Below are 15,427 nucleotides of genomic sequence, written 5' to 3'. Positions count from 1 at the left end.
GAATAACTTTTATCTTTACAAGGACCTAGTCTTAACTTTAAGGGGAAATTCTAAGAAGACGTCACAATGCTAAGGATTTTCTTAGAATTCTGTCACTAGGATCAACTCTTAGCACTAGGAGGCTTTGTGAATACGGCATTTTGCCACCTGCAAAACACTTTCTGTGTGATCTGGGCTTTAGAATGTGTATCCACGTCAGTTCCTCACTGACGTGTCAGTGTTGAAAATATGTAAACATACACAGTTTGTTCTTAAAACTGAGCATTTATTACCAAACTGAACAATACTGATTTTTTTTCCAGCCTATATGGTGTGAATCCCTACAGACACTGCTGTATCAAATATATTTGTTACAAATACATATTTACAGTAAAATCACTACTGACATACACACTCCTCACACCAGATGCCACTCTAATATAAATTTAGCTATCTTGAAAGTTGAAGGACATCTACACAGAAGGCTGGTGTGTCTTCTTAAATGACAAATGAAAAACACTGCATCGAATTATCTGTACAGGTCAAAATGTGGACCAGCCCTCAGCCGCCACAGGGAGTGCACACTCAATCCAGGGTCCACAATGAAGGCAATTACTAGCAGGGAGACAGGGGAGAGAACAGCTGTCCTGTGTCTTACTGCTGCTTAGCCAGCTGCTCCCCGTCTTCCTCTCTAACCTGCTTTGGCTGACTTTCATCATCACCATCAGCCTGGCCTTCCTCCTGTGAATCATCTGTGGCAGTTGCCGTGGCATCCACAACACTGATGCTGCCAATCTGTTGTTGGACGGCACTTTGTGCGGTGGCCAAGCTCTGCAGCGTGGTCGGCAGTGTCACTAGCTGGAACTGAGGGCCTACCACCTTAACAAAGGCGGTGGAGGCTGCCGAGCCACTAGCCGCGCCCTCCTGACCTGCCGCCGTGGACAGCACAGTCAGGTTAGAGGCATCGGCTGCCAGCTCTGACCCAGAGAGAGAGGAGGTCAGGAGGGTGTACCCACCCAGGTTTGTGCCAGAAGGGGCTCCAGCCACGGTCAGCACCTTACCCAGCGGCAGGCCGGTCAGCTGGTTGAGAGGCAAAGTGATCTGGGCAGGGGCTGTATTTACCGAGGCCGGGCCAGAAACAGCGCGGGTCAGCCGGGGACGCTTGAGCGCGGGGGGTGCAGGGACTGGGGTGAGGGTCATTAGGACGTTGTTGAGGTGCTGGGATTTGCTCTTCAGCTCCTTGGCTCGCTTCCTGTGTTCGTCACACTGCTGCTCCAGAGCTGCAGGAGGAGGTGACACATCATCAATATGTATGAACACACACGACATTTGTATTTGTATGTTTTTTAAATGTCCTTTTATATTGAATTGGCTTATTGGCCTGTTTAAGTTATTATTATTAATATTATTATTATAATATTACTATTAACCCTTTAAAGGGACAGTTTAGTTTTTTTGAAGTGGGGCTGTATTGGGTACTTATCTATAGACAGTTTATTACATACACTAGATGTCAGTCAGCACACCTCCAGTTTGGAGAAGCAGGCTTGAGTCTGACATAAAAGCTAAGCAATGTGCTGTTGTGGAGGGGTCAGCGACAAAATGAATTTTAGCCACCAAAGAAATCAATATGAGTCAAAGTGTATGTTATACTGAGAGTATTTTCACTACTTCATCTCACCGTCAGATAGTGGTTTTTAATGGAAAAATGAAGCCATTATATCATTCTCTTCAAAGCCAGACTCCTCTGAGAAGAACTAATTGTAGTTTGCTGAGCACAGGAGCCGCTGGTCTATTGCTGCCTCAAACAGTTATTTTCTTTGTGTTATTGCATGACTTTGGCGTTTAAAAGGCTGAGTTCGGATTCACCAAAGTCACACAATGACATGAACTGACTAACTGATAGAAGCAGCACTCGACCAGCAGCTCCTGTGTTCAGAGAGCTAAAATTACAGTTGTTCTCAAAGGAGTCTGGCTTTGATGAAAAAATAGACGGGAACTGAAGCTGTTAGCAGCTTCCCACCAGAGCAGGCTGTCTGACGGAAAAGTAAAACAGTGAAAATACTTTCAATATAGTGCACACTACGAATGCATGACATTGGATTTTTTGCCAATACCCTATATACCGATATATAACAACTCATTTGGTCTATAATCGACACTGGTATCAACTATATCCATTTTTTTCCACACTCAATTTTAGTTATCATGTAGTCTCTTCGGTAGTGGAATTAATTAATTCTGTAGTGAAATTCAATGTATGCAATATTCACTCATTGTGCAAAATAAGAAAAAGCATGTTGGCTGATTCTGATAGTTCATTATAAAGCCGATATTGGCTAATACCGATAACGTGCCAATATTATTGTGCATCTCTAGCATACATCTCAACTGATATTGATTGGGGATATTTCTCTGGGCATTTTAGCCTATAATTGACAGGACAGGGGAGTGTGAAAGGGGGAGAGAGAGCGGGGGAGTGACATGCAGCAAAGGGCCACGAGCTGGAATCAAACCCGGGCCGCTGCGGCAACAGCCTTGTACATGGGGCCACGGACGCCCTGATATTGATTTTTTTAGGTGGCTAAAATCCATTTTGTTGCTGACCCCTCCTCAGCAGTACATTGATCAGCTTCCATATCAGACTCCAGCCTGCTTCTCCAAACTGGAAGCGTGCTGACTGACATCTAGTGTAGGTAATATACTGTTTATGGATAATTACTCCATACAAACCCACTTCAAAAAAACTGAACTATCCCTTTAATACAGAATGCAGGGTCATTTCTCTCGCCATGGCCTATTGATATATGTAGCACATTTAATACTCCAAAGTGCTTTAAAGATTACACAGGTAAAAGCACAAGAAACATATGATGAAAACAATAAAAGCAAACAGGTAAACACACAGAGTAAAACAGTAAAAACAATTCACAGTGTAAAAACAACAAATCTGATTTCAAAGAAAATGAGTTAATAGCAACAGTAAACAGGTAAGTCTTTAAGCTGGGGTTTTAAAGTGGTCAGCATTGTCTCAAGTTCTCCTGGAAATTTGTTCCACATTTACAGAGGCCAAAAGCAGCTTCACCATGTTTAGTTTTAGCCACGTTTCCACCAAACACTTGCAGTATAGTACCTTTGGAATCAAAGTAACCCTTCAGACATGGCATCTAGGCCCTTGGTCTGTTTAGCGTTTCCACCACAAACAGTACTCTTAAATGTGGGCGGGGTTGTTGTCATTCGCTGCTCCATCCAGCACTCGCTGTATTTCCTCATCACTGGTGACACAGAGGGAAGTCTGCACCTCTTGTATCGTCCACAGAACAGGGTTGCACACCAACATTTTCAGAACAAAATAGAACAAACAAGTGAGAGTCTCTCTCCATGAGATATTTAAAAATAAATGGTGGAATGGAGCTGTTCCTTACCGTCCCCATTTTTGGTCACCCCTCTGTTGGGGTACCTGGCACACAGATATGGTAATAAAGGTGGAGCTGTGAACACTTCAGTCCGTTAATCGGTTCATACCATGGCAAGTCTTACATATATTGGTAAAGTATAACTATAAAATGAAAGGATGTTTTGCTGCCTCTCACAGCAGCTGTAGACTGAGAAAAAACTGGGCCAACTCCGGCAACTTTTAAGGTGGAAGGTTTACTTGTAATGTTACTCAATGCATGAGCTGAAGACATGAATCCATCAGCACACCTTAAATTTCAATATGACAACTTTGATTATTTCGTTAGTTTTTATTGTCTCTCTTGGATGACATACACTTTTAGTAATGAATGGATCTTCAAGCATTTCCTGTGACACTAAACACTAACCCCTGCACTTGCCTGAGAAGGACTAAATGCACAAACCCGCGTTTTTTACACATCCCATGGAGAGAGAGACTCTCACTGCAACCTGTTCTGTTTTGTTTTGAAAATGTTGGCATGCAACCCTGTTCTGTGGACAAAAAATGTGCGGACTTCCCTCTGTGTCACCAGTGTTTAGGAAATACAGCGAGTGCTGGACGGAGCAGCAAATGATAATAACCCCGCCCACATTTAAGAGTACGGTTTGTGGTGGAAACGCTAAATGGATCTAGGGTCTAGGTATCATGTCTGAGGGGTTACTTTGGTTCCAAAGTTAACATACCTAAAGTGCTCGGTGGAAACAGGGCTAAAAGGTCTGTGAGGTTCATACTGGGTCAGGAGATGTGACAAATTATCTTAGATCTATATCAATCAGTGATTTTTGGTTTTGAAGTTGACTCTGAAACTGACTCTGAAACTGGTAGCCAATGCAGTGATCCAAGAACTGGAGTATATGCTGAGACTTTCATATTACAACCCTGGTAGCAGCATTCTGAATCAGCTGAAGCTCTCTGATTGGTGCCTTAAACAGACCTGGGAACAGTCGATTGCATTCTCAGAGCTTCAGAGATGATTTAAGACTCAAAGACACATGATTCCATCCTGAGTGTAATATCTCTGTTGAGAATTCTTGTACTGACCAGCGAGGCTGCGAGTGTACTGCTCTCTGTAACGGTCCATCTGGCTCTTATGACTGGCCAGGACCTTCTTCACTAGGTCCAGCATCCCAAAGTTCTGTACTATATTGTTGAGCAAAACAGCATCTGGAAAAAACAACAAACAGTTAATGTTCAATTCAATGTTCAGTGGGACACAAACATGTTAAACATAAAATGGGAATTCAACAGATTTTACACATCAGCTGTTTCCAACTGTTGTGGAGAACTACCACATATGTGAGAAAGCAGTTGTAGGAGCCAAAATAATTGTTTGCAAACTCTAACCCACGAGTGTCCAAAGTTTTTTAAAATGGGGGCCAGAAACAGGGGCCTGGGGGCCAGCTGCTTCTCGCATTATATGGGTCATTAAAACAATTAAAAAAGACACACAAATGCCAACTGTTTCATCTTTAAGTGTAAAAAGTATTCAACTATCCACCGCTCTTGAAAGCGACAGCCCTTGGTCTTGGCTTAATGCTTCTTTGCTGTGGTCAGGTTTGCTAACTAGCAGGAAATCTCGTGTTTGGTAACTTTAAATCTGTCTATGAAAACACACTAGATTTGCCTGTGTGGATCCTACTTGATGTATGTCTGCAAAATGTACGATTGTCCTGCCATCATAAGGTGAATGAAAAAAAATGCAAAGTGATCTCACTTGATTAACCAATATTGTGTTAAACATGAAGTATCTTTTGAAAGACAAGCAGCGGGCCATTTATAATCTGTCTGAGGGCACCAGTTGGACCCCAGACCACATTTTAGACATGACTGCTCTAACCCCTTTCTGTTGTTCAAGTTTCCCCATCTAGTGGCAGTGATGGATGGGGATAAAGGCCAAAGGAGGCTGCCTGGAGGATGCTGTCCTTGACCTCACATCCTCAAGGCCATCTGCAGAGACTGTCCCTGCTTTTTCTTTTTTAATAGAATCCTTAGTTTATCTTTATAAACCTTATTTACAGTTAAATTTTTACCTTCTGAGCACTGTATTAACTTTTTTTTGGATTGTTACAAGTTTGACAGATTTTTGCTAAGCCACCATAGTGGTTATATACAGTAACCAATAACACACTCTATCTCTCTTTACTAGGATCTCCTCTGTGCTCCTCCCTCTGCTGAGGTGACTCACCGTCTGCAGGTATGGCTACCTCTGATCAATTTTAAGATGCGTGGTAAACTAAGCTAAACAGTACCAAAAGACAGCTTTTGTTTTAGCTTGTTTTTAACAATTTGCTATTAGCTGTGCTATTTAACATATCCTGGGCACTTTGTAAAGATTGGACAAACAGTGTCTGATTTATAGTTTGATTTGTGTTATGCCACAAACATTTTTTGTATTTGTAGTGCCCCTTAATGGTGGATTTAAATGAACCTTTCAGGGTATGTTCCGAGTACTTATGTGGACATTTCTTGCAAGTTTTGTGATGATTAGACCAGTGGTTGTGGAGTTGAGCAATTCCCCTTTTAAAGTTCATTCGACAATATCTTCAAAACGCAATGAGATATTAACAAGTGTTTGGTAACTTTTATAAAGCTTTGTTCGGTGATGATCTCCAGAAAACTTGTTTTTTGACAGTTTAAGAGGGTATGTCAAAAACGTGCTGTTGTTGTTTTTTTTTAATTCAAAATGTTAAAAAATCCAGTCAGTCAGCCCCTAATGGTTGTTGAGGCTTTTCTGTTGAGCACATTGAGTCTGACAAGTGTGTCACATTTCAAGTCAATCCAACTTACTTTCGGCGTAGAAGTTATGACTGTTCGAAGTTGACCTTTAATTATAGAGCCCTCATCAGGCTGACCCCAGTCAGCACTGGCACACAACTTCCAATCATTGGTGAAGATTCAATGTGTCTACAATGTACCATCTCACAGGAATTTGTGAGAACATTTCTGGAGAAAAATAATTAATCAGCACAAAAATGACAGGGTTTCAGCCCCTCAGGCTTGAACCCCTAATTAGAGACAACAATTACCCCTTTTTGACAGTCATGGGCTGGTTTGGTTTGGTTCAGCCCATCAGCCCAGCACAACAGGGATCTGCATTTTCATTCCAACAGGGCTACAACAGGAAGGTGTTTCTAAAACTGATGACGGCTTGTCTTGAGTGATGATGTTTAAAAGCAGCAGGCTGATTCAAGGCTGAAGTCCCCTGTTAGAAGTTTAGCTGTTGGAGGTGAGCTGTTTGCAGAGGTGCAGTAAGAGCCTGTTGTCTGCAGCTCTGCATCTAACATCTCACTGTGGCTGTTGCTGCTTTTACTTTTTCTCCCTGCAGCCTAAGTAGACTTGCCTTTGTTGAGGAGAAGCTGCAAACAAAGTTCCGCTAATTCAGTGATAAACACATTTCATTTCCTGTAGATTCTTCACAGTAAAAGTCCCCCATTATTTAGTTATGTAAAAACTTTTATTGTGAAGCAGCAAAAAAGGAAATGCTGAGTTTTCGAGCAGCAACTTCACACAACTTCTAATACAGCTGACAGTGAACATGAAACAGTAAAATAAAGCAGATATCTAAAGTAAAAACAGGACGCAGGAGAGAAACTAAACTCCAAACCACAAGGATTCAGTTAGACGCTACAAGAGTACTAAGAGCTGAGCACACAGAAACTTTTAAAAAACACCTTTCTCTCTGGTCTCCTGCAGACAGAGACAAGTTCAGAGTTGCAACACACCCAGCTTGTTTAAGGGGGAGAAGCAGGGTCATCCAGGGGTTGGCTGTGGTCAACGAGAGGTCATCGCTACCCACTTGAGGGTGGGCAGCCCTGCTTTTGGACCTACTCTGGAGAAGGTCAATCTCTGACACAGCTCGGCGTGGCATGGCGCGTCTTAACTGATAATGGAAATGAAAATCAGCGTGGCATGGCTTGACTCGGCGTGGCCAAGAGTGACAGTGGAAAAGGCCCAGTACTGTCGTCTGTGACCAGCACACCTCCAACAAGTCATCAAGGTAAACTACTTAGTGCAGTGGAAAAACCCACTGTGACACTGTGTGACTGCTCGCTGCCGTTCACAGTACAGCTCTCTGCACGAGGGAAGTGTTCAAGCTGTAACGGTGAGATGAGTTGCTTGTTTAGTATTGGTTGGATGGAGTTTGTATGTTCTCCTTGCGTTCCTGCTCCCATTCCTTGATGTTAATTTCAGCTGCAGTTCTCCAGTTTGTTGTTGTAGATACATGGCCAACTCCTGCTTGTGTGTGTGTGTGTGTGTGTGTGTGTGTGTGCCTACTAACCTTTGACTTGAAGTGGAGGGTCACACACTCTCTCCTGCAAACCCTTCAGCACCTCCTGCAGCTCCTTCTGGAAGTCCTCCATCACCTCCTCCAGCAGTCCAGCCTCCTTCACCGCTCGCCAGAATGCCACAGAGTCCTCTGGACACAGACACAGACACACACACACACACTATATATCATAAAGAATAATACAGTCCCTAAACCATTTCACTCAACACGATGGTGAATGTATAAGCAAGTCTTTGATCACCTCCGATGGCTGTGACCCACTCTGAAGTTTCTTCTGTCACCTCTGGAAACGAGGCTGCTGCTCCATTCACTACAAGACAAACAGTAAACATCACTAAACCACATCACTAGATTGAAGCCCTGTTTCTACCAAGTAGCCCGATTCAGTTCAGTTCGATTTTTTTCCGTTTCCACTGTGAAAAGTTGTGGATGGTACTAATGGAACCGTTCAAAATGGCCCCATTTTTGGTCACCCCTCTGTTGGGGTACCTAGCACACAGATGTGGTACTAAAAGGTGGAGCTGTGAACACTGCAGTCTGTTGATTGGTCAATAAAGAACAGTCACTTTTACTCAGGACTGAGTTGTGGCTGGTTTCATTATAAAATGAAAAAGATGTTTTCTTATATTTTATTTTTAGAGAGAAAAAAAAAAAGCATCATGGAGTGTCGTTCATGCACTACACTACTATACAGCAATGCTAAACCTCTGAGCTTGCCTGAGAAGGACTAAATGCCCACAAACCCACTATTTTTAAACATCCCATGGAGAGAGAGACTCTCACTGCAGCCTGTTCTATTTTGTTCTGAAAATGTTGGCATGCAACCCCGTTCTGTGGACGATAAACGAGGTGCAGACTTCCCTCTGTGTCACCGGTGATGAGGAAATACAGTGAGTGCTGGACGGAGCAGTGAGTGACAACAACCCCACCCACATTTAAGAGTACTGTTTGTGGTGGAAACGCTAAACCAGCTGTTACCAACTGGTCCAGCCACGGGTCCAGATTTGTCCTCAGTCATTAGTTCAAGGTCCACACAGTTTAATACATTTAGTGTCATACTTGCGTTTGGCCATGTCATCAAGCTAGTTTGCTGTCGCTGTTAAGTAGCTATCTGTTATTCACTCACACTACAGCAGGAAACAGCACTTCAAAATAAAGTGTGTGGGGTTTTTTTTTTACAAACTTGACACATTTGCGAGTCACTTGTGGCCCACTGAGAATAGACCTGTGACCCACCAGTTGGGAACCATTGCGCTGAACTGATCCAGGGTCTATGTAAATGTCCATAGAGGTTACTTTTGGTTCTAATGGTACTACACCAAAAGTTTTTGATGGAAACAGGGCTTTAAACTCTGACAGTTTGTCTTGATCTGTTGCTGTATTCATTCTGGTTTACAATGCAGATTTTGAATATGGTTCAGAAGTTTTATGGCATAAAATAACACTGCAATATTTTGAGACTATATCACAATACACAATTATAGATATTGCGATACTTTGAAATCCACTCCAAAGTACTGTAGACTACTAAAACACTATTAATTAATTTACAATTAAGTTAAATAAAGTAGCTACTGTCCTAAGAAAGTTAAATACAATACCACCGAAACAAAGTTAAATAAAATACTGATAAAACTGATTTAGAAAAAATACTGTTATAATAAAGTTGAATACAATATTGTTATAATAATTAAATAAAGAAAAGTGAAACTACTGGTGCTTTTATTTTGGAGCACCCGGCTCATATCAGACCAGAAGTGTTGATGTTTTTGCTGTGAACTTGAAGCTTCCAGTCAACAGTTGCTGTTAGCAGTTAACACAAAGTTAAACTGTTGCTGCTGCAACTTTAAACGTGTGGTTTCATTCACTGTGAGCTGGAAACAAACTAACAGCTCTCCAGCTCATATATTAACAATATTTGCAGGTTGCACTGGTGCTCCTTGGTCATAAAATGTGACTAAATTGTAGCATTGTGGAGCCCTGCAGATGAAATACACACCTCGCCTGCTATCGCGTTGGAGAAAGTGATCTGGATGGGCGGAGGAGTGTGTGTGATGCATCATGTTTGTGAGTCTTTCTTTTTGTTTGTATGTGTCTGTGAGAGGGGGAGAGCCACAGGAGAGAGTGAGAGAACCTAAACTCCAAAGCGAGTCTCATTTTAGTGGCTTAAAAAAAACAACAACCTGTTACCATTTATACTCAATGTTCGTGATATGATCATTTTATACATCGCTTGTGGAACAAGCCATGATACATTGCGCATATTCAATATATTGCAAATCCCTACTATATACCCTCTCAGTATTAATACCAGGTGGCCCCATGTATCAGCAGGTATACCAGTGTAACCATTATTCAGGCAACATGTCAGTGAAGCATCCCGTAACAGATCCAGCACTGTGATCAAAATGAGGCCTGAACTAGTACGGTGGCTGAGGCTGCGGAACTTACAATCAGCTGATGAGGGCGTCGCAGGAACCAGTTCAGTGGACTGATCACTGCTGATGGACACTTTGGTTCCCACAAGGTCTATCTTAGTGCTGCGGCATGTGTTGGAGCAGACTTTTGTATGCTGGTAGAAGTCCAGTTCACCTGAGTCCATGATCTTCCTGTGAAATGAAATATGATAAAAGGCACAACATCAGAATACACTACTTTATGTTTACTGACCGCCATGTCTGACAGAACAGTGCCATCCTGAGGCACACCAACCACTGAGAGGAAGGAAGAGATGGAAACAAATATGTTTGTGAAATTATAAAATAAGTCATCTACCACTCATTCTTGAGATTTGGGTCAAAACTTTATTTTGGTGGGTTTCTGATTTTTACTCTTCAGTTATGCTGGGAAATATATTCTAAAAACAATACAATATACACAATATATTTTTCTTATTTTATTATTATTGAAATTGAAACCAAGCAAATCCAGGAGCATATCCATCGAGGAGAATTCGTAAACCAGAGATTTCACATCAATGACACAATCATTCCGATGGTGTCAGAGCAGCCAGTCAAGAGCTTAGGGCAGTCGTACAACGCGCACCTCAAAGACTAAGACCCGGACAGTCTACAGCGCGGATGAGCTCAAGTTAACTTGTACTAATTCAATTCATTCACTAATTCATCTTCACAAAAGACAGCGGTTGCAAGCTTGTTTTAATTTAATGTCTAAATAATTACATTTGAGAGGCAAACACAAAGCATATTGTGAATACTTACATACACCATCAACCAGAGATTGACATTAAGGAGAGGAGCAGTGATCAGCATGTACCCCCGCTGACCAACACATACTGCATTAACCAAATTATCACACCTCTGTGGGGAAGAAATTAACTCTCTGCTCAGTCTGTTTTACATTAAAAACCCTGTTCCTGGCCTGCCCAGTTTCTTGTCTTTCACCGGCGCTAACGGAGAGAGAGGCTGCTCGCAGCTCCTCTACTGGCATAACGTAAATAATAACACAGCAGCAGTGGCGGAGCACTCCACCTCCCCCTCATGTTATTCTCATACACACACAGGAGACTGTAAGGTGTTTTGAAATCAATTCATGAATTCATCAATGCAGTTAACTTTTTAAAATAAAAAGGATGTGGACCATTTATTATTGAATAGAACATGGATTGCATACTGTTTCAGGGGACATATTACAGTAGGCTATGCAAACACTGGGCCCTACGCAGGCATGTGTATATTCCATATATATGTATATCCCACAATGGACAAACATGAGCATCAGCAGATGGATACAATCTAACTGGCACCCCCTGGTTCAAAAGTGAGGGTATGGAGGTAGGTTGAAGGGGAAAGGGACCTGGACAAGAGCCACACTGTATGCAAGTAAAATAATCTGTTTATTTAATTATGGATCACCAAAAGTACAGTATGCTATATTTTAAAAGAAAGAGAAAAATAAATTGTGTGCTGAAATTAAACTTTTTGATGCATTGTGATGCATCAATAATAGTTTTATTATCAAATCATTACCCTCTGACTCGTAATCGAATCGAATTGTGAGGTGCCTGGAGATTCCCACCCCTGTCCCTCCTCCTATGCCTGGACTATGAAACACCACTCCCTTCATAAGAGCAGGATAGCCCCCCGTGTAAAACCATCTGCAAGAGTGTAAACATCCCTCCTGGATACTACCCGGGACTGAAAAATGCAGCTTCCCACCAGAGTTTGCTACAACTAATCTCAGGCTGGACCTGATCTTGTGGTCAACCTCAAATAAGTCCTTGTACATTGTGGAACTAACAGTACCATGGGAAGCTGCAGTTGGGGCAGCTTATGAACGCAAAAGCCTGAAGTACACAGACCCAGCAGCTGAGGCAGAACAACGTGGCTGGCGTACCCAGGTGCTCCCTGTAAGTTGTTGGGTGTAGAGGATTTGTAAAAATGAAAAAAGCCCGCACGGGTGTAGAGGATTTGTAAAAATGAAAAAAGCCCGCACACTGCAGGGCTCCTATTTAGTGAGATTTATTTCACCTAGTAGTGACGACGTGACTCGTCAGACGACATGACTTGTCACTACTAGGTGAAATAAATCTCACTAAATAGGAGCCCTGCAGTGTGCGGGCTTTTTTCCATTTTTTCAGTTTCAGACATTTCATTTTTTCAGTTTCAGACATTTCATTTTTTCAGTTTCAGACATTTTTGGCTCAGCACCTGCACGTTTTTGTTTGTGGATGTGCATGTTTTTGCATTGCTTTGTAGAGGATTTGTAGCCACATCATCAACCAGGCTTCTGAAGAGTATGGGGGTTTGAGGACAGGCCTTCTGACAAGTCATCAAGTCACGATCAGAGCCTGCTGAGCGAAGCAGCAATTGGCTTTGGATGAAGAGGAAGGACCCAAACTGGTCCAACATGAGGGGTAAAGGCAGAGGGGGTGCATCTGAGATGCCAGGTGGCCCCTGAGCCCTCTGGAGGTGTTGCAGGCCTATCAATGCAACACCAGGGAAGGAGGGTGCCCACCTGATGACCCCAGTGAAGTGATTACCCCTCTCCCACTCAAGACACCAGGTAAGAGCTGATTACTCTTAGGAATTCTAACAGCAAGTCCTATTAGCTCAACTTATAGTTCAATAAAATTAAAATTAAAAATATTGTAAAATGCATACTGAATGTTTCTATGTTCCTATGACATAGAATTAAATGCTTAAACAACAATAAACTTACATTAAACTGGCATAAAATTCCTGTCAAACAAGAGTGATGAGATACATTTATTTCATTTCTGGTGTACTCAAAACATTTATGTTACTGTATTGTACCAAACTAAAAGTTCTGAGTGCAAGCTGTTTCTAAAAAAAATTTAAGAGTGAGAGAATTGGGATTTACAATGTACTTGGGCAGTATTCCCGCCTTTATGAAAACCAGCAAGTGAGATTGGAGTCATTAAGATATAGCTAGCCCCTTTTCTGCCTTATAAAATTGTTTTGATAGAAAACTGATAAAGATATCGCCCCTAATGCTCTGACTGCTCTGTTTGGTGTGTGGCCTTCACAATCTGTTCTTTCTCCTGCTAAAAAAGATTTAATTGCATTTAAAACCCTGCTGGCCAGGAGGTTAATTCTGTTGAAATGGAAATCCACAGTCCCATCCACCTATACGATATGGATCAAAGAGGTGCTTTATTTTCTCAAGCTGGAGAAAATCAGACTGACCCTGTCTGGTAGAACTGATTCATTTGATGGGACTTGGAACTCTTTTTTGTCTTATGTGAACAGCACAGAATGTCAGATCTCTTTGGACCGAAATGGGAATTACAACAATGTATCTTGCATGAGATGTTTATTTTTTTATTTTATTTTATTTTCTTCTTGCTATGTAACTTTCCAGCTGCTGTTTTTCTTGTGCTTGAATGGGGTAGGTGCCAGGGGTGGTAAGTGGGGGGAGAGGGATGTTGAGTCTTGTTGTATGGCTCTGTTAAACTGACAACTGTAACACAGAATCTGTGAACCACTGTATTTTTATGTGAAATAATCAATAAACAGATTGTTAAAAAGAAAAAAAAGAAAGAAAACTGATGGCACTGACAACAATCAGCAACGCATCTTTAAGGGCCAACATGTTCATAAAAAATATATTTTAGAACAAAGATGATTATAGCAAAGTACATTTTTACACAGACATTGTCAGTACTATTAGTGTTTGATTTTGAAGGCTTTTAACACATTTTTTAATTGAAGTTGTGGATTCTTGTCTGGGACAAGGCTGTTTTCTGGCCCATGGCAAGTTTAGAAATTAAAAGAAATGAAAGCAGATTAAATAGTTTAAAAATCATATTTATTTCATGCATTGAAAGCCTTTGAAAATAAGGTTTCACCCCAGAAATGGAATCAGTGTGTTAATGGTAAGTTATAATTTTGAGGGTATTTTTGGTAAGATGATTTGTCCCAATTCTCAAGAATGGGTGATATACAACCTCGCACAACATCTGTTTGTCTCTCCTCTGAAATCCTCCTTCAACTCTGTCTATCTTGGTCTAATGCTGACATATTTTCATATTGTCTTTATCACCATGTCAACATGCTAACTGGAAGCAGGTTACATGCTAATGAAACGTTAGCATGTTGACTGTAGGCAAGTTAATGCTGATTTAACTTTACATTTAATGTTTTCCTAGTGGTGAGGATCAATCAGAAATGTAAATAGCAAAGTTGGCTGAACACTGAACATGTCTGAACGATGATTCTGTTTAGATTACAGCAAAGAGGCACAAATGGGACTATGGATGTTTAGTCTTGGTACTAATAAAATATATTCAAATGGCTGCAGTGGCTCAGCCTGGTTTCCCTACAGTAATTCAGTTTGGCTAAAGCAAGTAGACTATTCTCAGCATGCCTGGAGTTCTTTGATGCAACCAGTGGTGAAAAATATATTGAAATTCTTTATTAAAGTAAAATTAGCAACACTACAATGCAAGACCTTTCCATTAAAAGACCTAAATTGAACATTGTGCTGAAATAAAAGTATGGATGTATCAGCTTTAAAATGTTTAGTTTAAAAAGTAAATGGACTCATTCTGAATGGTCCCTTTCAAAGAATGAAATTATCAATGTGTTACCTTAATCTTTAAAATCACAACAATTGACACAAATTCAATCCATCTCTGCATTATTTATGACAGCTCAAATTTTGTCAAATTCCAACAATATTACTGCAACATTATCTAGTCTGGAGAACGTGTTTAAATGTTATTAATCACCAAAATAGTTAAATGGTCCAAAAGTCAGTCAGAGTTTTCTGTCCTACTAATGTGGCTCTCTTTTAACGTGGCTTGCTCGGCATGTGACTTATGCAGCAGACCTAACCTGGTCGGGACCAGTTTATGTTCAGAGTTTTGGCTTAAAATCTGCTAAAAAGCTCCCTTCACAGTTCCTCACGCTATAATAAATGAGAATATATGAGCAGTACAGATTGTCGACCATGGGAATCCGTTAAAAATGCACTTTATCCAACTTGATGAGCTGTAACTTTACATAAATGCAACCGAACAAAGCCTTGCAATGCAATTACAGTAACCTCAGAGCTTGCTTTATGCATCGTGTCACTTTTTTCCCCCTTTTTTTCTTAAAGAACTTCAGATATACAGTGATGTGAAAAAGTGTTTGCCCCCTTCCTGATTTCTTACTTTTTTGCATGTTTTCCGCACTTAAATGTTTCAGATCATCAAACAAATTTAAACATTAGTCAAA

At 41.1% G+C, this 15,427-nt stretch overlaps 1 protein-coding gene across 2 annotated transcripts in view; it reads right to left on the bottom strand.

The window, feature by feature from the left end:
* Positions 1 to 244: 244 nt before the first annotated feature.
* Positions 245 to 15,427, bottom strand: part of gmeb2 (glucocorticoid modulatory element binding protein 2) — a 29,158-nt gene continuing 13,975 nt past the window's right edge. For both annotated transcript variants that reach the window (XM_050064656.1, XM_050064655.1), the window contains exons 6-10: positions 10,176 to 10,333; positions 7,966 to 8,034; positions 7,716 to 7,853; positions 4,478 to 4,600; positions 245 to 1,259 (exon numbers count right to left, since the gene is read on the bottom strand). In XM_050064656.1, coding sequence (XP_049920613.1) covers positions 634 to 1,259; positions 4,478 to 4,600; positions 7,716 to 7,853; positions 7,966 to 8,034; positions 10,176 to 10,333 — 1,114 coding nt within the window. In that variant the 3' untranslated portion in view covers positions 245 to 633. The remainder of the gene's footprint in view (positions 1,260 to 4,477; positions 4,601 to 7,715; positions 7,854 to 7,965; positions 8,035 to 10,175; positions 10,334 to 15,427) is intronic.

This window comes from Epinephelus moara, chromosome 16 (genome assembly GCF_006386435.1).
Source record: "Epinephelus moara isolate mb chromosome 16, YSFRI_EMoa_1.0, whole genome shotgun sequence".
Taxonomy (NCBI): Eukaryota; Metazoa; Chordata; class Actinopteri; order Perciformes; family Serranidae; genus Epinephelus; species Epinephelus moara.
This window is presented reverse-complemented; position numbering and strand designations above follow the sequence as displayed.